The sequence below is a fragment of the Trachurus japonicus genome, chromosome 13 (assembly GCF_045865225.1).
Source record: "Trachurus japonicus isolate A0001 chromosome 13, Traja_1.0".
NCBI lineage: Eukaryota > Metazoa > Chordata > Actinopteri > Carangiformes > Carangidae > Trachurus > Trachurus japonicus.
In genome coordinates this window covers 25585707-25605752 of record NC_140919.1, presented here as the reverse complement: position 1 = coordinate 25605752, position 20046 = coordinate 25585707, and the positions used below count along the sequence as shown (strand labels likewise).

At 40.1% G+C, this 20046-nt stretch overlaps 4 protein-coding genes across 4 annotated transcripts in view; 1 reads left to right on the top strand and 3 right to left on the bottom strand.

The window, feature by feature from the left end:
- slco1c1 (solute carrier organic anion transporter family, member 1C1) overlaps positions 1-6158 on the top strand; it is a 31712-nt gene extending 25554 nt beyond the window's left edge. Inside the window, exons 12-14 of the mRNA XM_085795542.1 lie at positions 1160-1224; positions 1468-1585; positions 4018-6158. Coding sequence (XP_085651668.1) covers positions 1160-1224; positions 1468-1585; positions 4018-4255 — 421 coding nt within the window. The 3' untranslated portion in view covers positions 4256-6158. The remainder of the gene's footprint in view (positions 1-1159; positions 1225-1467; positions 1586-4017) is intronic.
- Positions 6159-7280: 1122 nt separating this feature from the next.
- bcap29 (B cell receptor associated protein 29) lies at positions 7281-10854 on the bottom strand. The gene is made up of 8 exons (XM_085795544.1): positions 10762-10854; positions 10122-10228; positions 9889-9989; positions 8626-8773; positions 8349-8484; positions 8106-8208; positions 7809-7909; positions 7281-7550 (listed from the first exon to the last, which is right to left on the bottom strand). The coding sequence occupies exons 2-8, from the start codon at positions 10211-10213 to the stop codon at positions 7515-7517; spliced, it is 717 nt and encodes a 238-aa protein (XP_085651670.1). The 5' UTR covers positions 10214-10228; positions 10762-10854; the 3' UTR covers positions 7281-7514.
- Positions 10855-11692: 838 nt separating this feature from the next.
- On the bottom strand, positions 11693-15135 carry dus4l (dihydrouridine synthase 4-like (S. cerevisiae)). The gene is made up of 6 exons (XM_085795543.1): positions 14788-15135; positions 14443-14564; positions 14209-14326; positions 13833-13955; positions 12582-12808; positions 11693-12030 (listed from the first exon to the last, which is right to left on the bottom strand). The coding sequence occupies exons 1-6, from the start codon at positions 14877-14879 to the stop codon at positions 11765-11767; spliced, it is 948 nt and encodes a 315-aa protein (XP_085651669.1). The 5' UTR covers positions 14880-15135; the 3' UTR covers positions 11693-11764.
- Positions 15136-16717: 1582 nt separating this feature from the next.
- rflnb (refilin B) lies at positions 16718-19908 on the bottom strand. The gene is made up of 4 exons (XM_085795548.1): positions 19302-19908; positions 18614-18708; positions 17739-18317; positions 16718-17651 (listed from the first exon to the last, which is right to left on the bottom strand). The coding sequence occupies exons 1-3, from the start codon at positions 19497-19499 to the stop codon at positions 17999-18001; spliced, it is 612 nt and encodes a 203-aa protein (XP_085651674.1). The 5' UTR covers positions 19500-19908; the 3' UTR covers positions 16718-17651; positions 17739-17998.
- Between the last annotated feature and the right edge of the window lie 138 nt (positions 19909-20046).

The window sequence follows — 20046 nt, the reverse complement described above, 5'->3', positions numbered from 1 at the left end:
CTGATTAGGCAGATAATTACCTCAAGAACTGTAAAGATATCCTATTCACCAAAACATGTTTTTAATGTTCAAAAGATTTCCAAACTCAAACCATGACTTGATTTGTGTGAATGTTTGATTGTGTGTTTGACCTATAATATAATGGCCTACGCGATCACAACCAGAGAACACAACATTTACCAAAACATACTTTATGAAACACAACAACATTTCAAATTATGGAAAGGGGTGGGCAACAGTTTGTTTTTCGTGATTGGACTGAGTCAGTAGATGTGTTAAGATGACTTGGTGCCAGAGGGACTCTCTAAACTCTACACCACAGTGATTCCTTGTTTTGCTGCCAGGCATCTGATGCTGCTTAAGGAATGTGCCTAAATTAACTGTGATCAGCTAAAATACACATCACCTTGCAGTAGCATAGTAATCCTCTGAAGGAGATGAGTGGTACAGTGTGAGGAAATAATGCCAACCCTTGATATACAATTAGCATAATAATGCCAACCCTCGAGATAAGGTTTGTTGTTCCACGTTTGAGTGCCTTTTTTTTTGCAGAAGAACCCAGTACGAACCCAGTGCCGTACTATTACCCTCCTACATGCCACAAGTAATTTTGACCAATAGAATAGTCCATGCGTCTAATAAACCTACAAGATGTCTGCAAGAAGGTGCTGCTGTTCAGTTCACAAAGCATTTATATTCAGCTCTGCTTTAACACACAATCAAGTGTCCTATATGTGCAGAGTCCTATATCCAAACATCTGCTCAGGTCTGCACAGCTGTGATAGAATGACTCTTCTGATGTCTTCTCTTCTTAATGCTAACCAAATTAAAGACTACTTTCAGGACATTTTAATATCTATATGTGAAAGTATATTGAGAACTACAACATAAAAATGCCTTTATTAAAAAACATCCCCTTATAATTTATATTGTAATATAATTAATCTCTTTCAAACTTGGTTTAAAATTGTGCAATGGCATTGAATGGCAGGGCCCTATGTTCTGTCCAATCACAGACAAGATGTGTTATCCCACCTCTTTTGTTATCTGAAATGCTGTGTTTTCTGAAATGTAGTTTTGACCCTCAGGGCCACTATAATGTTAACATGACTGATATTTTCAGACTACCTTGTGATGCGTGAAATTTTTCCTCATACAGGTGCATAAAGCCACAGCTGAAATCTCTGGCGTTGGGTTTCCATGCTCTGGCAACACGTACTCTCGGTAAGTCTTCTTAAATACCCAACCTCTATTCAGCACATGTGTGTGGGTCAGGGGTAAGATGTAAGTCTTGAAAATGTGTTCAGGGTTTTGAATCTACTTGAGGGCCGTTTCAATCATACTTCTGACCTTCCTTGTTTGTGTTAGCGAAGGTTTCAGTATTTGTCCTGACTGTACAGTGTTTGCAGCATCTGTTGTCAAAGCTCTGGAGGCTGTGATTGTGAAAGTGTGTTTGTGATTCTACAGCAGGGATCCCGGCACCCATCTACTTTGGAGCAATCATCGACACCACATGTCTAAAATGGGGTCAGAAAAGGTGTGGAGGCATCGGAGCCTGTCGAATCTACAACACCACAGCATACAGGTAGTACTACATGCATGGCAGTCAGTATCTCAGGGGTCTTGCTTTCATTTTAAGGATTCAGTTGACATACGGTCTATTGCAGTTTCATGTTATAGGTTATAACTATTGCCACAGTTTGCTTTAAGGCTGTAGCCTACTTGCCTGAGTCTAAAGACAGACATGGATACACATGTTTTCTTAGATTCAATGTGACTCTTATAAAACGTCTTTAAATCTAATTAGATATCACAGTGAACCCCTTATAACTCCAATATTAGAGTCTCCTTGTGATCATTTATAGCAGCACATGCATTTGTATACATACAATCCAATACAAACAGGTACTCCTAATATATAATGCTGCATACTTAAAGTGTAACTTCATGTCCGTTAAATGCCCGTTGCATCCAAGCCAATTACTAGATGAGATAACACAACATTGATTATGCCGATCGGCTCTGCAAATCTCTCGCTGTATTTTTCAGTAGGTATTTGTTGTTTTGAAATTCGTGTCGACCGGCGACATTCCAGCAGTGTACAGGAAATGATGCGTTTTACAGGAGCAGTGGGTCTGCTGGTAGAAAGGTAGAAACAAGAGCCCAAGACAGACATGGTTCTGAAGTGGATTGTACTACAGACGAAAAATCTGGTCATTCAGCAGAAGGAATACAATCATAGAAAGAGAGTGACCACCTGAGAAGACGTTTACATTGATGTTGTTTTTCTTTTCTTTTTCCTTTATTTGTTCGAGAGGGACAGTGTACATTAATGAACATTTTAAAAAGATAAAATGTAAATGCACCCAATTATAGCCAAAAGGCTAATTTCCGTTGACAGTCCCCCTGTCAGATGGAGCATGGCAATGACACGACACCTATAATAAAGGTAGCAAATTACATTAAAGGTGTACAGAAATGGCCGTTTGTCCTGTTTGTCGCGCCGGTCGCGCCGAGTTGTCACGAGCTGCAACACGAGTTTACCCGAGTAAGGAAAACGAATTTGATTGGTCGTTATCGAGCGGGCGGGATATTCAAAGCTTGGGGCGAGACCGAGCTCCGTGTGTGTGTGCGTGTCTCAGACGTTTGAATGACGGATTACAGATCCAATATCAGTGGCTGATGAATCGTGTACAGGCTGACGTATAATCCGTGCGCCTGCATTATCCAATGCGGAAAAAAAAATACACACTTTCATCCCGGATTTACTCAAAAATAGAATTTTGCACAAAGTTTGGCCTACATCGTCTGATAGATGAGTTATTACACTCATTTTATGACCCAGAGTGGGCTTAAATTCTATTTTCTTTTCTGCACACCTTTAAGACAAATATATGCACAATATTTACAACAGCAACATTACACTTTGACCCCCACCCCTCCCACCCATACGCACACATGCACAAACACCCTCCAATCCACAACCAGTACTCCCTTTACCCCTCAACCACACAGTAATGTATACATCCCCCATTCAGACAGGGGAATCGAACTGGTCAGCTAAGGCAAGGTGGTCTAGCTGTGAACACTGTAATTATGATGCTGGGACGCCGTGATTGGAGAGTTTGTGACTGTGAAGTGCTGACCCTTTGGCTGACTTAGCCACATTCAACGGCAGGAGATTATCCCTTGCTGGCCGGTGCCTGCATTCGTGTCTGTGTCAAAGCAGCCTTAGCCACATTAAGCTGCAGCATGATTATTCTTTGCTTCTGTAGATGTTAAAACACAACACCTGCATGATTGTGTGACTGAGGCCTGTAGAGCGCCGAAGCGGAAGCAGGAAGTAACGTCGCCATGGGTCCTCAATTCGGAAAAAAGTCTCCATGTAGCCTAAGTGAACGGGAGTCAACATTTTATTTTGTGATCCGATTGAATTGTGTCATGAGAAAAATATATGAGCTCTACCTATTTAAAACATCACGTTTCATGCCAAAAAAATCAGCAGTTTATCGTAAACGGCAACAGAAAGGGCGGCATTTGGTGTGTGATGTCACCTACGCGACCTGTAGTCTTTCTGGTTACGGATTCTTCAGAATTTTATTTTACAATAGTTTTACAACAAACTGCTTATTTCTCTGCATGAAACGTGCTGTTTTAAACAGGTAGAGATCATATTTTTTTCTCATGGCGCAATTTTATCAGATCACGAAATAAAACTTTGACTCCCGTTCACTTACATGGAGACTTTTTCCGAGTCAAGGACCCATGGCGACATTACTTCCTGCTTCCGCTTTGGCACTCTATACTGCCAGACATGACTTGAAGCACGGGTAGGGTTCTTGTAATTATGTAGAATTCCTCTAGGGGTCAACAGAATTTACGCACTATAGCTTTAAAGGAACAGTATAGACATAGAAAACAAGCTCAGGATGTAGATTTCTAAAAAGCAACATCGTAGGGTTTCAACTCTATTCTGATCTCCCAAATTTTTTCTATCTTTACACCCTTGCCTCACAGGATCGCATACCTGGGTCTGACTCTGAGCCTGCGGACTATTTCATTTGTCATTTGTATCCCGGGCTTCATACTGCTTAGGCGACAGCTGAAGAAGGAGGAAAGAAATGCCATTCATGGAGCTTTGGCCAATGGTGGAACAGAGCTGGAGGCACTCAGGAAAGAAGAGTTTGTGATTTCTAATTGTGACCAGTTACCACAAACATCAGACAACAGCACAGACCGGGAGACGCGGCTGTGACACATCCAGCAGAACTGACCCCATTTTCCCAGCTCACACAAACACACACACACACACACACACACACACACACACACACACACACACACACACACCACAGATGAACAAATACAACCATACACATACATATATACCTATACACACCCACAGAATGTACAGAATGATACTGTACACAATATGTACACACACACACACACACACACACACACACACACACACTCTAAATGATTTGCAGGGAATCACACATTGTATCCGATTATCTCATATAAAGCATCAATTCTATATTTGTACTACTGGACCTGTGAGGGCTTTGTGAATTTGACAGAAATTTGATATAACTGAAATATTTCTTGAATGTACATGCTGTCTTTTTTTTCTTACAAAGAAAACTATTTTTTTCTGTTTCAGTGGTGGCACAAGATATTAGATGGGGAAATGTAATTTTTACAGACTACTGCAAAAACAGTCATTCTGAACACCAGCATTCATAAAAACTGTCTCTTTGGAGTTTTCTCTTAAATGAAGTTTTCTTCCGAATCACCAGTGTTACTGAACAGAAGAAAAGTGGCCTTATTGAAAGCCAGAGGCATGACCAAAATTTGAACAATAAAAAACTTGAGGACAATTAGGCCTTTTTAAGAGATGGAGATTTTTTTTTCCATTTTCAAAAGAAAAGAGAAGCTGGTTGTTGTGTGAGTGTATCTTTCAGTAACTTTTGGACGGTTTTCATGTCTGTGCCTCTTTTATTCAGTTGTTACCTCAGTCTAAATCATGTCACCTGTTTTGCTGATAGCAGAGAGGGGTTTACTTTACAATTAGGAAAAAAGTTTCACCTCTTATTGACTCTTAAACCCAAAGTTTGGTCCATCCCAGTTTGTGTTGTGTGCTTAGTGGATGTAAACTTGTTTTGCTTTCCATGTTCCCTAAAAATGGAAAATGAATTTTAGTGAAATGTGCCTACCTGTTTGTGTCAAGGAGCCTACTCTGATTTGAATACCAATGGCAGCCACAAGGAGGCAGCATCATTTTTATCAATATGGTATTGAGGAAAAACAAACTCTTAGAAAGGATACACAGTCAACTAAACGTGTTAACACTTATAATTAGGATTAGACTGAATTTGTTCAGAGTAATCTCAATGGGCTTCATTAGGCTCTAGAATTAAATAACCCTTCTTTTTTTGAAACTGGTGGCTGCGGTGAATGCTTGCTCTTGTGTCTGGTGGTTGCCATGTGTTGTGCCTTTAGAAGAGGCAGAATTTCTACTGTTTAAAACACCAAGAAGAACCAATACTACTGAATGCTGCCCCAGTCTTTTGGCAAATGACTGTGTGTGACATCTAATCACAAATCTGTGTTGATGTGCAGAAGGTCAGCTTCTGCATCCCTGGCCACTGCTACAAAACATGTTTCACTGGTCAGTGTGTTTTAGTAGGTGCATGAATTGCTGTGCCAAAACCCACAAACAGAAATACCATGGACTCTTCTCAGGTTTTTCCTATCAATTTTAGTCAGCTTCGATCCAAAATCAGAACCTGTTCCCGGGAAACTGGACAACATTGATTTCTCAAAATGAAATCTGTCCACTAGCTGCTGTATCTCAAGACAACTGTTTAAAAAAAAGAATACTACATTTGTCTTTGTAAATGTTTATTATTTTGTGAGAGTTTATGTCCGAAATGGATATGTACCATTTTTTGCCAACGTACAGTATGTGCTGACTGTTTTGTCTTTTGAATTCAGGTTCAGTTTCAGGCACAGGTGGCCACAAGTACAGACTCAGAGTAGCAGTTGAGAGGTATAGAGGAAGGAATTCAATATCTCAATAATGTAAGGCATTTACTTGCATTAAATCAGAATGTAAATAATTTTCTTGGATTATTTTTGTAAAATTTCAAAGAATATCTTAAATGTAATACTAAAATAAAACTTTTAATATCCAATCAAATGATGTGTTGCTGTTAATTATTCAAGGTGCTTAAATAAGTAAATGTTCAAACACTGTAAACAAGGCAAAGGATAAAGAAACAGATCTTTATTAAACAACATTTATTGGATCCACCCATAAGGCACTTCACTCTGATTTCTGTCCAACAGAAACATGAAAAACCTGAAGCAATGCTGCAGTTTTAAGACCTGAAAATTAAATGTGGTAAACCCATGCAAGAACCGCTTTAGTTCTGAAGTAACTCTCCACTTCTCCTTCACAGTGATATCACTCTGCCTGGGTGACCAAAGTATACATAGAGAACATACAGATCCTTCTCACACAGAACAACTCCCACTGCAGCTGGTGCTCTAAAGCAAAATATAGACAAAGTGTAGTAAAAAACAAAACAAAACATGGAACTTCTGTGAAAATGAACCAGAATCTATTTTAATTTAAATTCCAATTAAGATAAAAAAAATAAAAAAAAAACATGGTTGAACTATAATTTTTTTTTATAACTAAATTGTCTTGTTTATTTATATCCACATATATTTGAAGGAACATTTACATGTTGAAATTAAAAAGGAAACTTAAAATCACTTGGATGCCTGATGTTACTCAACTCGTATTACTACTGTTAAAACTGAATATAACACAACATCAGCTGGAATATAAGAAAAACATGAGAATGATTTGTCTATTTGCAAATGCCCATGCAAACTGTATTTCCACAGCCATATAGGCACAAACTAAATTTACATACTGTATCTCAGCTCCAAGTGTGAAAGAGCAGTTGTTCCTGCTATATACGGAAATCCAGAAGCAAATCTTTAGTATCAAAATACATTCATAGCCAGTAATAGAGAGCTCAAGCTTTTGACAAACCATCCACTCATGCTGCAACGAGCTGAAACATACAGTATAACCCAAACTTTTAAACAAACACTCTTCCTCGTTGCAAATTTCTTTAACATAGTAAGTGCTCTGTGTGATCAGACTTGGGTCGATTACTGACTGAATTCTTTCCAAATACGTTGCTCAGTTAATCTGCCTGACAGAGTGTGAACTTAAAAAGCAATCCTCTTGGTCACACAGTGCAAGGCAGAAACAGGAAACCATGAAAATATTACTCATCCAATTTAAGCCAGTCTGCTTCATCTCCAACCGTTACTGATATCAACCAAAACTCTGTACTTGGCGAGGAGCCACTCGTGTTTTTGTGGTAAGCATTGTGATACATGAACGTCAAGCTTGTGTGGCAGTGGCTCTCTCTCTGTGCTGGGACTAGTTGCTGTGTAAACTCGTGACCTTTTATACATTTTAACAATGACTAGTCATCCTTTTTGCTTCCACTATCTTGGAGATTCTGGAAGAACAAAAAAAAAAGAAAGAAAATGTCAGATAATGTTATATTCCAATTGGTCAGATTAGGCCATTTATCTACTGTAAATCAGTCCACATGTTTCTTTAGATTAATGGGAATTGTTGGCTTGTTTTCAAAGTCTCAACACTGAAACGTTGTCTAATGCACTTTTCCACTAGATATACTAATATATATATATATATATAAACAGTGCACAACCCAACAACTCTTTATCCTGCTGTATTTATGAGTTAGTATTACCTGGAGCTCCTGGTGTTCTTTCAGCAGCCTGTCGTACTCCCTGGCGAGGCCGTCCGTCTGCTTCTTCATCACCTCTGACTCTGACTGCGACTTGGTCAATGCTGGACAGGGAAACAATCACACATTAACACTGGACATCATCATCATCATCATCTTTACCAACTAAATAATGACGCATTTTAAAGCCCATCAATTTTCCTTTGATCACAAAACAAAAATAATAATAGCATATCTAAGTAAAATCAACCCAAACATTTACACAGGATATATGGAAAAGTACATGGACAGTACACTAACCGTCTCCTGCAGTCTTTAGTTCTTCCTTCAGTTTCTCCACCTCCTTTCTCAACAGCTCCATGCCTTCTGCAGTGGCCTTGTCACCCGTGCCTTCCATCAGAGTCTGGAATATATAATGAAATTAACCATACAAGGCAAGCCTCTATCTGCTGACTTTAAGTCTGAATCATTATTTTCTGTGTGCGTATGTTCTCATCAGAGAGACATTTTTTGAGTTATGATCCAACCAGCGTGATAGCCCACCTGTTTCAGGAGCTCATTGTCCTCCATGTATTTCTTGGCAGTTTGGTTTGCGGTGTCGGCCTGCGCCTGAAGAGCAGCTGTAGTTCCAGACACTGCTGCCAGTTGGTTAATCAAGGTGATCACTCGCTTCATAACACTGCAAAAATAACCAGGGTAAGACGATCACCTCGTTTGAGGGCTACAGATGACCTATTTCCATTTCCATTAATTACAAACATATATACAAATTGGGCCTATATTCCTTTTCTATAATCAGTGTATAAGAGCAAAGACTCACAGCCAAAGGAAGACAGCAAAGCCAGAGATGTAGAGGTTCCTCTGGGCTCTAAAGAGCTTCATGTGCAGGTGGTCAAACATGTTTGGTTGCAGCTTTGAGTCTGTGCTAATGTCTTTCTGTGAATACTTCTTCACTTCACGGACAGCATCTAAAGAAGAGGGAACACAGCATGAGTAAGGAAGGTTAGGTTTACAACATTTCGACTGCAAACTTTCATATTAGGTTTAGAGATTGTGCCTTCAGTAACATGATCTCCAGGGATAAAGCAGACTAAGGCCCTGTCTGTGTGGGATTTTCCTTAGAGATGTAACTTTTTCTGTCTGTCAAGGCATTTTGTACACATGCAAACTTATTTCAGCCCTCTAATTTTCCTTTTTCCTTGTATGTTGATTTTGCCTGTTTTTTTTTTTTTAAAGATGTGGAAGGTGACTTGTTAAGATCAAAGATAAAGCATCAAATATAGTCCCAAAAGCATCCTCTCAGCTCACTGTTGACATTATAAAACTAAAAATCCAGTTCAATATAACTGAAGAGTTGGGGTCATAATACTTAATACTTAAAGGGATAGTTCAACATTTTGGGAAATTGGCCCATTGCCATAATCGCTATAGTCATAGCAGTAGGTTCGTTACCTTTATTTGTCGGTGTAAGCTATTTTTAGAACGGAGGAGCGGAGCGGCGAGCTGCTCAGAGCTACGCAATGGAGGCTAAAGGAATTTCTTGGTTTCCCTCATCAAACTCATCAAATACAAAATCCCAAAACTCCAAAACGCTTTTGTGGACAAGTTGTGACCTGCACAATCACCACACTATGAGATAATAATGGAACGTTACGAAACGGAGCCGTTTTCGAGGTAAATACAGGGTAAATACAGAGACTGCTTGCTGAAAAACTGTCCCTGAACGCAACACGCATCAGCGGTTTTGCATGAATTTACCTCTAAAACAACTCTGTCTCGTAACGTTCTATTATTATCTCATAGCGTGGTGATTGTGCAGCTCACAACTTGTCCACGACAGCCTTTTGGAGTTGTTGGGTTGTGTATTTGATGAGTTTGATGAGGAAAACCAAGAAATTCCCTTAGCCTCCATAGCATAGCCCTGAGCAGCCTGTTGCTCCTCTCCGCCATTCTAAAAATAGCTTACACCAACAATTAAAGGTAACGAACCTACTGCTATGACTATAGCGATTATGGCAATGGGCCAATTTGCCAAAATGTTGAACTATCCCTTTAAAGAGCTACTAGCTAGTGTTTCACTTACCCAGGAAGAGAACAATAAGTACTATGATCATGGTGAGAAACACTTTGTTCCAAAACGGTGCCATGAAATCCCAGATCCTCAGCTGGAAAATGCTCTTCCACCTGCAGCCACACATGCACAGGTATTTTCAGACAACGGTTCAGGTCTCTACTGTGTATACTTTATAAGAACATATAAGTACATTATATTTACAACTGACAAAAACACACAGTATGACTCTGAGTGACTGTTACCTCCTGGCAGAGATGAAGGGTAAACAGAGGATGAGGAGGACGGCAATCTCCACATAGAGGAAGATGGCCACAGCGGTCCATTGCAGTGTCATCTCTGTTGAGGTAACCTGAAAAAAAAAAGAAAGAAATACCAACATGGCACTTTACAAATCAGGTAAATGATTCAGCTAGAACGTATGGCTATGAATTTTCCTCCACTTTCTCAACAATGCAGCCTCTGTAGAAACAATGGCAGGTTAAGCTGCCTCTCCGCCCAGTTCACATACCTGAGCGTAAAGCTGGCGGAGGGTTTGACCTGTTCTTAGTGAAAACCTTTTCAAAGTCGCCTGATGTTAGCTTACTTGTAACTTATAACTGCGCCACCAACGGCAGTATGTGACAAGAAATATAGTGCGTCTTTATATACTTGTTAAATGTACATTCTCAAAACATACACTTTTGCATTTATATATCTCCATCTCCAGAAGCATAAATTAAACGCTCCATTAAGATTAACTTCAACTAACAAGCTAACGCTCACCTAGCGTGGGCAACTCAGAGAAAGCTAAGAAAGCCAGTGTAACATTTATAATGATAACCGGGATGTGTGTCTAAGTTGTCATAGTTCAGGAGTAAAGATAAAGATGAACCATTAACTTACCGAAAAACCGCCCAAACGCTGAAACTTTTCCTGTCGTCTCAAATCACACAGAGCAGATAGATCGTCTTCCGGCTTTTTCTCTTCCTGTTTAGCTTTTCGACCCAGCTTCCGGTTTTGATTTTTCAAAATAAAAAAGATGAGAGGTTGATGTCAAGCATCGCTGTCGTTAGGATGTACTCTATTGATGAATAACTGAATTTAAATGACACTACCTGTTCTTGCTCTTATCTGTATACCCACATCTTTATTCGTGGTTTAGCAAAGAAAAAAACAAAACAAGGCACTACTTTGATGGCAACTTGCATTACTTTACTCATTTGAAATTTATACTGGTATAACAGTTACTCATTTGAAATACAGTCATTGACAGTATATAAGGTACAACTAGGCTAAAACTTAACACAGCCTTATTACGTCAATCCCGCAATAAATCCTCCCCGTCACAATTATTATGTTGAAGCTGCTTTAATTGATACTGACTTGCAGGCTGCAGTTTGTGATGCTGTTGATTGCACTGATTTTGTGGCCACTTGTTTACATTATTTTTTCTGATCCGTTTATATTAGTGAAGTTATTGCAACACCTAAAATGACATCCTCCTGAATGATCATATAATTGAAACAATACTACACATTCATCCTGCAAATCTGCTACTACAACCAGTACACATCAGTAAAAATATGAATAGCTTTTTTAAAAGAGCAAAATGTACAAGAAATGAATTATACCACTATCTTAGTTTTCCAGATTTCTACATTATTTTCAAACCGCAAGGACACAAGTGAGGTGTATCACCAGTTTTAATATCATTCATGTCTCAAGACCTTGAGTGCATAAACATTTAATGATAGCTAAAAAAAGTTTAATTACCCCTCTGATTATTGATCAGTTATGGCCTGAATTGTGCAACAAAAAGACAATATATATAAATAAAGCTTTATCATTTTATTTGGCACAAAAATATAAAAAATACTAAAATCAAGTACATCACATGTCAACACATTCATGTTCCCAGATCTTGTACTGACCCGTATGTGTTCTGGAGATACTCTATTACAGCTGAGGTACTGGAAAGAGAGTTGAACACTTTTCTTTCAGGCTGGGAGCTAACTCTCTCCAGCATGTAGATGAGATGATGGTGGAAGCAGGTGAAAGGAGTGCCCTGCTCTACGGAGATGTCCACCCAGTCCCATATACATTCCAAAGGAGTGTCCTCGTACCCAGCAAACATGGCTGGGTTGGCTAGCAACCCACGTGCAGCCATCACACCTGATGAGTGAATCCAAACAAACATGAAATCAACAAATGAATACTGTCATTTGTGCGTATATGTGATAAGTTGTTAAAGGGACAACGAGGAGTTTTTTCACACTACATTTACCATGAGCCTCTGCGCGCACTGTGAAATTCTTGGACCGGCACAAGACGGACATCTTGGCAAGAATGTTTTCATTCATCAAGAATGAAAGTAAGAGGTTCAAAGACGATCAGATACCATCGTAGTTCCGACCATAAACAGCAATTCGGCGGCGTTATTCTCATGACCCGCCAGGCAGCGTCCGCAAAACCGAAAGTAGGAAATGCTGGGTGGCTCGCCCAGCATTACCACCACTAATAATAATAATAATAATAATAATAATACATATATATATATATATAATATAACGATAGAGATAAAACGATATATTTATTGAAAATGGACCCATTAACAAGTGTGGGTAATGCAGATTCATCCACATTAATATGAGACTTTTTTTATAACTAAATACCAGATTTTTTCAGGGGTGCCGTTTTGTTGAAAAAAACAAAAACAAACGTACCATCGACACCAGTGAGCTGGTAAGTGGACTCCACATCACGGAGGTGCTTTATGTCCCCATTGGCAATGACAGGTATAGATATGCTGTCTTTGATTGTCTTTATAGCATCATAATGGACTGGTTGGTGACGCTCTTCTGCTGTACGGCCATGGACCGTTATCCAGGACACACCAGCTGATTCGGCCTTCTGGCACAGATCCACTGTACGCCTCAGGTCCTTGTGAATTCTGTGGGTGACATGAATTTCTGAACTATTAATACTGATCCAAATCTTAACATAAGAAGTCATTAGATAAATGTTAAAAATGAACATGTACATGTATTTTACCAGGTTTATATTTGCGACGGTGGCTAAAATACCCACCACACTCATCTCCTCCCCTCCTACTTTGCCACCGGCACCACCCCTAATTTATAGTATTGATGTCATGATATATGTTAGGTCCTCACTAGTCTTTCTGATCTCCAGGTATGTTATCTGTTATGGGTATCGGTGTCCAAACACAATCAACACAATCCAACCGGAGTTGCTGAGTAAGAAGTTGAGGAGGATGCAGGTGGAGTTGGTGCTTGTTTTTGGGTGCTGAACTACAGTACTTAACTGCCAGTGTGGCTCCAAAGCAGCGTTTCTGAGACTATTCTGTGCAGTACGGGGGCCCCACAAGGAACTGTTCCGTCACCCTTTTTGTTTACCCTGTATACATCGGACTACCAACACAACTCTGACTCCTGTTTTCTTCAAAAAATTCCACATGACTCAGCTGTTGTGGGCTGCATCAAGGGTGGTTGTGAGGGGGAGTACAGGAGCACAATCAGTTACTTTGTAAATTGGAGTAGCCTTAACCACCTGGGGCTGAACATCTCTAAGACCAAAGAGATGGTCCTTGATTTCAGGAGGAAGAGGCATATGCATTTTTATATACCTCATATGTATTTTTTAGATTATTGGGTGTCTTTATCTTAATTTATATTGTAGATAAGTGATCTGTTTTTATTTTCTGTTGTTACAATGAATGAATGAATGCACAGCTGCTGTAACAATTGCAATTTCTAAAGGTTTTTTTGAAAGTATCTATCTATCCATCTTCAAAAAATATATATTGTCACTTGTCCATTTTTTAAACACAGTTTGTCTCTTACATATCATCTAACATTTACACAGATTGATAGATTGCAATAAGCTCACATTAATATTACAGGTGTTCTGATCTAGCACTACAATGTCAAACTGACTGAAATTCTTTTTGTTACCTTATTTTGATGGACGCTGTATAATTTGGTTTGTCCACTTGGTTTCTGACATGTCTGACCATGTCTTTCACAAGTTCAGGCTTGTTGATGAGGCATGCACCGTACCCTGCTGACATGGCCCATCTGAAAACACAACGACAAAGTTAATCAAACACTTCAGACAAAACAATCTGTCCATCCATTTCATTAACATTCAACTACTGCTCACAAAAATAGGGATGAAAACACAAACATACATACAAAGTGGCATTAGAAATGTATCATTTTAAAAACTGTGTGTTTTTCATCTCCTGTAAAAATCAAACTACTGAAATGTGGCAGTAATCAAAAGAGACTTATGGCCAATATTATCAGAGCCTATTATCAGAAATTGCACCTCTGCGGACAGCCACAGTTGAGGTCAACTCCATCAGAGAAAGGTGCTACTACACATGCTGCATCAGCCAGGCTCTGGGCATCATGAGCAGCAAACTGCACTATCAAGGGCCGGTCACCTGCAGAGGACAGAAAAAAACAACAACAATATCTTATGGCAGCATGATGCAGTATATAAAGAGTGATGGTACAGCCAAAACACTGTCAAAACTCTTATTACAATGTTGCTACTCACCCGTATTGGTAGTGAATTCACTGTCTCTGGCTTTTGTGGATCGAAGGAAGTCAGATGCAACTATCATTGGAGTAAAGCAGATGTCACAGTTGTATTTTCTCACCAGGGACCTGAACGCAAGTCTGTGGGAAAATGGATATCGTTGATCAACGTGTGCAAGAAATACAACAGCTGTTAGATAAGATAGTACTTTGTTATTATCGCAGTTGAGCAATATGCACCATCGTTGCTTCAGGCAAAAGAGCAAAGTTTTACATGTATTTCAATTGCTCTCCTCTTGAATAGGGTTTAGCTCAGCAATAAAGAAATTGATCAAATTACAGAGGGGAACTAGATTCTACTTACTTTGAATATCGAACCATTGGAGCACATATTTTCAGGACTTTTCCCTTTTCAAACATGTCCACAATGCTAGAGTTTCCATTGCAGGTCTTCATTCTTCTCAGATAGGACTGTTAGTCAGCTAGCACAACAAGCTAACTAGCACAATATATGAGACTTAACAGAGTTTAAGGACGGGTTTTAAAGTCTGACACCCGTTTCGCTATTTCAAATAGGATGGTAAATCGACAATACGACCTAAAAACCCACACTGTCACATACTGATACACATATACAGCTAGGTTTACTCTTACAAAACATTACACGACGATGGTTCAGTCCACCATGCGGGAAATTATGGGCGTGTTCTTCACCCCTGAACCCACACGTCACTTAACATAACCGAATGTGTGCGTTAATGTGTTTACGTTATTCTAATATATTTTTATATATTTTATATTATAAATATTTTTGTCCACTTTTTATTGTATATATTTCACAAAACAATGTTTTTTGTTTCGTTTTTGATGAAAAATATACGATCGTTTTGGCAGCGCTTCATTGCGTCACATCCTGGTAAGTAATGCTGCCTTCAGGATCTGTAGGGAAAACGACTAATGGAGGGAAAACAGTACCTTTGTATTCATATGTCTATGGTTGTATTGCTGTGTGTTTATTTTGTTTTCTAATTAATCATTTTTTCTAACTTGATGTGTTGTGAGAAATTGCTTCATCAGTGTGTGTGTGCAGGTGCACTCAATCGAGGTGGATCAGGCAGGGGTGGAGCTTCCAACCTACCTCTACCCATAACAAGTGCAACACTGCAGTGACCTGCAAGACCAACAAGAAAAAGGCCAAGTAATGGTTCACCTTATGTGTTGTAGAGAGGACAAAATGTGAAATAACGATATCTCTACTGAGGCAATAGTGTGTGGGAGGTTATCCAATGCATACTGTTCCTTGTGGCCTGGGCCTGTTGTGGTTTATATAGCCTACATGGCCCACAATAGTCAATAAATAAAATAGTACAACACACATCAGACAACTTGGAGCTTAAAATGGATAATAATATAAAAGCTTGTGCGAGCCTACAAACCACATTGCTTTAAGAATAAGAAATAAAGGAAAGAATAAAAAAAAAAACCCTATGAAGAATTTAAAAGTCTAAGTGCAGAGGGGACAAATGATTTAGAGAAGTGATCACTGATGCAACAGACCTCATCTTAAAGCCAATCTGAGGAATACAGTAGTGGATAACTGGAGAGTGATCATGACTTGGATGCAATATTGAACAGGAAAAATATGACAAACATCTGTCTAGTATCAGAATAAGCCTTTTAATATGTCCTTTATGCCAGTTTGTCACTATAATAATTAACTTTAACAGACCATGGCTGTATTGTAATGTGACCAACTCTAGGTAGGTGTAGGCTAGTATGTAGTTGAAGGCTATGGCATCATCTAAGAGAAAATCTTCTTCAATCAAAATTAAAATTTAACTTGGTGATAACAGGATTTGAAGCAGGGGATCAGTCTTGTTCTCAATCCTTGAGTGTGTTTCCTCTCGAGCCACTAGAGGGCAGTGAAGCAACACACAAACACACAATTACCTGAAACTCCTTGTGGTTTGTTGAGTCTTAAGGGACAATTCACCCAAAAATTTAAATATTGAGAATTTTTCTATTTAAATTGTTTGGTGCACAATATCTGTCTGGATTGTTTTAGTGATTTAATGTAGTTTAATAGATTAGCTGAAGAATATGAGGTGCTTTTTATTGGGAATTGTACCTGCAGGGAGTTTTGCCCTTAAGAGGGAGGACAACCCATCTCTCTAAATGACCCTTTATAGGCCCTACATACTCAAAGTTTGTTAGTATGTTTATATGTTGTAAACACAAACAAAAAAAATCCTCTGTAACCTTTAAAAAAAAGAACAAGCAATAGTTCCTCACAGTTGATGATCTAATGAACACTTTATTTCAAACTGGCACTGAAAAGTGACTAATATCAAAAGGAAGCATCAAACAGATACATCAATAAGGTACAAAGAGCATCACAAATAAATCCCTTACCATGACTGTCGAGACCCGTTAATGAGCTGATAAAATTTCAGATCCTAAAACTTCAACAGAATAAATACAATATCAATCCACATCAGGCCAATGAAAGTGATAGCAGTGGAATGCAGCTTGTTATTTTCACGAGTAAGCCAGTGAGTGATATGAAAAATTTAATCCTATCCACGGTAAAGTCCACACTCCACAATCCATCTACACTACCTACCAGATTAAATTTACACATCTCAATTAACCGAAAAATTACCTTAATCTAGCAACATTTACATAATACATAACGAGCTGCAACAGTGGCTATAGAAAAGGCTTGGGTGGAGCTCAGATTGTGCCATGTTGTGCGGAAATAAACAATACCCTGTGAAGAAACAAAACACGTGTTAAGTATTTTCACCACATCCTATGTACAGTGTGGATAAGTTAGTGATTTATTAGCATGCACCCAAACTCCAGCACCATGTTTAATTGCCTTTTCTCTTCCTTGCATAGCTGCTTTGAAGCATATCCACCGTTTGCACTTCTATTACTGTAAGTGCTCTTCAAATTCCATGAGCCGAGACAGGACTCATTGTTCAACTTTAAAAAACCAATCACTCCACACGCCTGAGTCTGACCAACTTGGCATGACATGAGGACAGTGGCTTGGCAGAGGGCAAATAAGTGTTCTCCGTATCTCAGCCCATCTAAGTCAATTCTACAGCCAATAAAAACAAATCAAAGACGATGATCGTCCCTTTAAAACCTTTCAACAAGTTAAAAACTCAAGCGCTTGATTAAATATCCGTGCTATGGATAGTTTTTTATTCATAGGCAGGTCTACTGACCTAGACTTCCGGCCGCATACACTTGTCTCTGCTCCAGCCTCATCACACTAGTATAAGTGCGCGGCACTATATACTACACAGGGATATACACTTAACATTCCTAAAACATCTCCGCTGTCTGCAATGTCACAAGTGCAGATGCTTTCTGTCCACTGCTTGACAAAGCAATACTTAAAAAAAATAAATAAAAAAAAAGATAACAGGCTACACAACTGCAAAAAGGAAACACAGCAGGTCAATGGCAAACCAGCCTCAGGGGAGCCACAGTTTAGGTGATATGAGAATGACCACCTCTGTGTGACCCCAGCACTCCCTTCCCACCCCACCCCACCCCACCCCTCACTGAGGTAACTTTCTGTGGCCAGCCGCCTCCAGCTCGACGCTGGAGAGGAAGCGCCTGGATAACCGGTGGCAGTCGTAGCTCAGCTCCGTGGTGTAAATGGCGCTCGTTTTCTTGGGGTAGATGATGGTGGTGCTCTTGAAGCGCTGCGGCCGATGGCGGGGCTGAAACTCCAGCTGTGTTTTGTAGTGGCGCCAAGTGCTGTGGGGCACGGCCATGATAGTCTGCATGCAGTGTTCAAGGCCCTGGCCCCACGGCTGCAGGGCCACATCCTGGATGAAGTGGCGGTCTGAGTTGTAGTACACGGATGAAGTGTATCTGTGGGAGGGGAGAGATTCAAATCATTCCATTTTGTGGAAAACAACGTTGTGAAAGCAGTCTGCAGTCCCACCTGCACCATAAAACTTCAACACCCACTGTCCAAGACCAATGTCCTGCTGTTTGCTCATACTACGCACTGGGAAGTTGTCAGCCACTTTGATGCATAATATTATAGTAAAAACTACTAAAGCCTGCATGTCATGGTGTGCCACTTTTTGGCTGACATTGCATAGCCACACTCTTCCAGCATGGTCTCATGTTGCACAGTACAGGTCACATCAAAGTCAACCCACCTTATTTCCTTTGGCGGCAATAGATCAAGCGCTATGCCTTCCCCAAAGGACAATGGGTGTAGCTGTGGCAAAGATCCGGTGGGTAAAACTGGAACCTGCAGTTACAGAAATCAACCACACAGTTACCACATGTGAACCCAATACTCTTAAGTTCTTATTGGCCCAAATTCAGTGCTGTAGTGACCCAGTTTCTTCTGCAAGCCAAAACATGCAGGCCAGTTCTTGCAGGGAAATTTAAGTCTAAGTGTTAATGTGAAAGAACTTTCACAAACATTAGGTTTCTTTAATTAGACAACAGGCTCATAAGTGAGTCAGCAAAACATTATGGTGTGATAGATATATAATATGATGTGAATTCTGAGGAGGGTCTGGCGAGCGAGACTATGGTGTGAACAATTTTAGGGGCTTATTTCCTGTTTTCAATATTCACACCAAATGCAAGAGGATGTGGAATTTGTAGCTTGAGCGACACTGTGATATTTAATGCATTTGTGGAAACTATCAGACTCTCATACATGCATATTCCTGGTACTATGCCTGGGTTTCCATATCAAATTGCAAGTTATGAAATATCCTGGCATTGAGAGCTAATGTTCAGCAGCAGCAATTTGTGGTCATTTGCCTTGCTCCCCAATAGAGTTCACACAGTATTTGTTTTTTTGGAGTGAGAAGGTAGCGCTATACCTACCAGGGAGCCTCTTCCCTCGTCCTCGGACACCGGGCTCACGCCCCCGGCTTTATCCGCACACACAGGCAGCAGCCAGGCGCTGGGGCTCGGGCTGGGGGGTAACCCAGAGTCCGGGCTGTCAAGTCCTCTCTCAGCCCTGCAGCTCATATCCAGTGGGTCTCCTTCACATACATTTGGCAAGTTCAACCTGCCAACCATTTCTAGTTAAAAAGTTGCAAAACTCCAGCGAGTTAAGACACAGCTTGCGAAAGAGAAACGTTTCCAGGTTTGACTTCCTTTTTTTTCCCGTCCAGTTTTTTTTCTTCTTCTAATATTATGCTATTTAGTTGCAAAGTCCCACGGTGCTACTGCCAACTTCTTCCCGGACAGCATGCACAGCTGCCCGCTGGAAATACCATCAACTGGGTAACCGGTAACTCAGCTCCCCCCCCACCCCGACCTTCAGACAAGAAACTATTCTTTGCAGACGCGGAAACATCCAAAGCAAAGCCCAGCTCTGAGTTGAATTGCGCATGAAACGGTGAGAGAGAAGAGTGTTGTTGACTTGTGTTGTGAGCAGAGAAAGGATGTGAGTGCGTCCTGCTGCCCGCGGCTCCTCTTCAAAACTTCTTTTCCCCTCAAAGGGGCCTTCACATCCACAAACACAGGAAAGGAAACGCCTTTTGAAGCTTTTACTGGCTGCTGATTGGATGAAGGATAAGAGGCAACCAGAGATGAAGCCAGTCATGGGAACATTTCCAAAGCA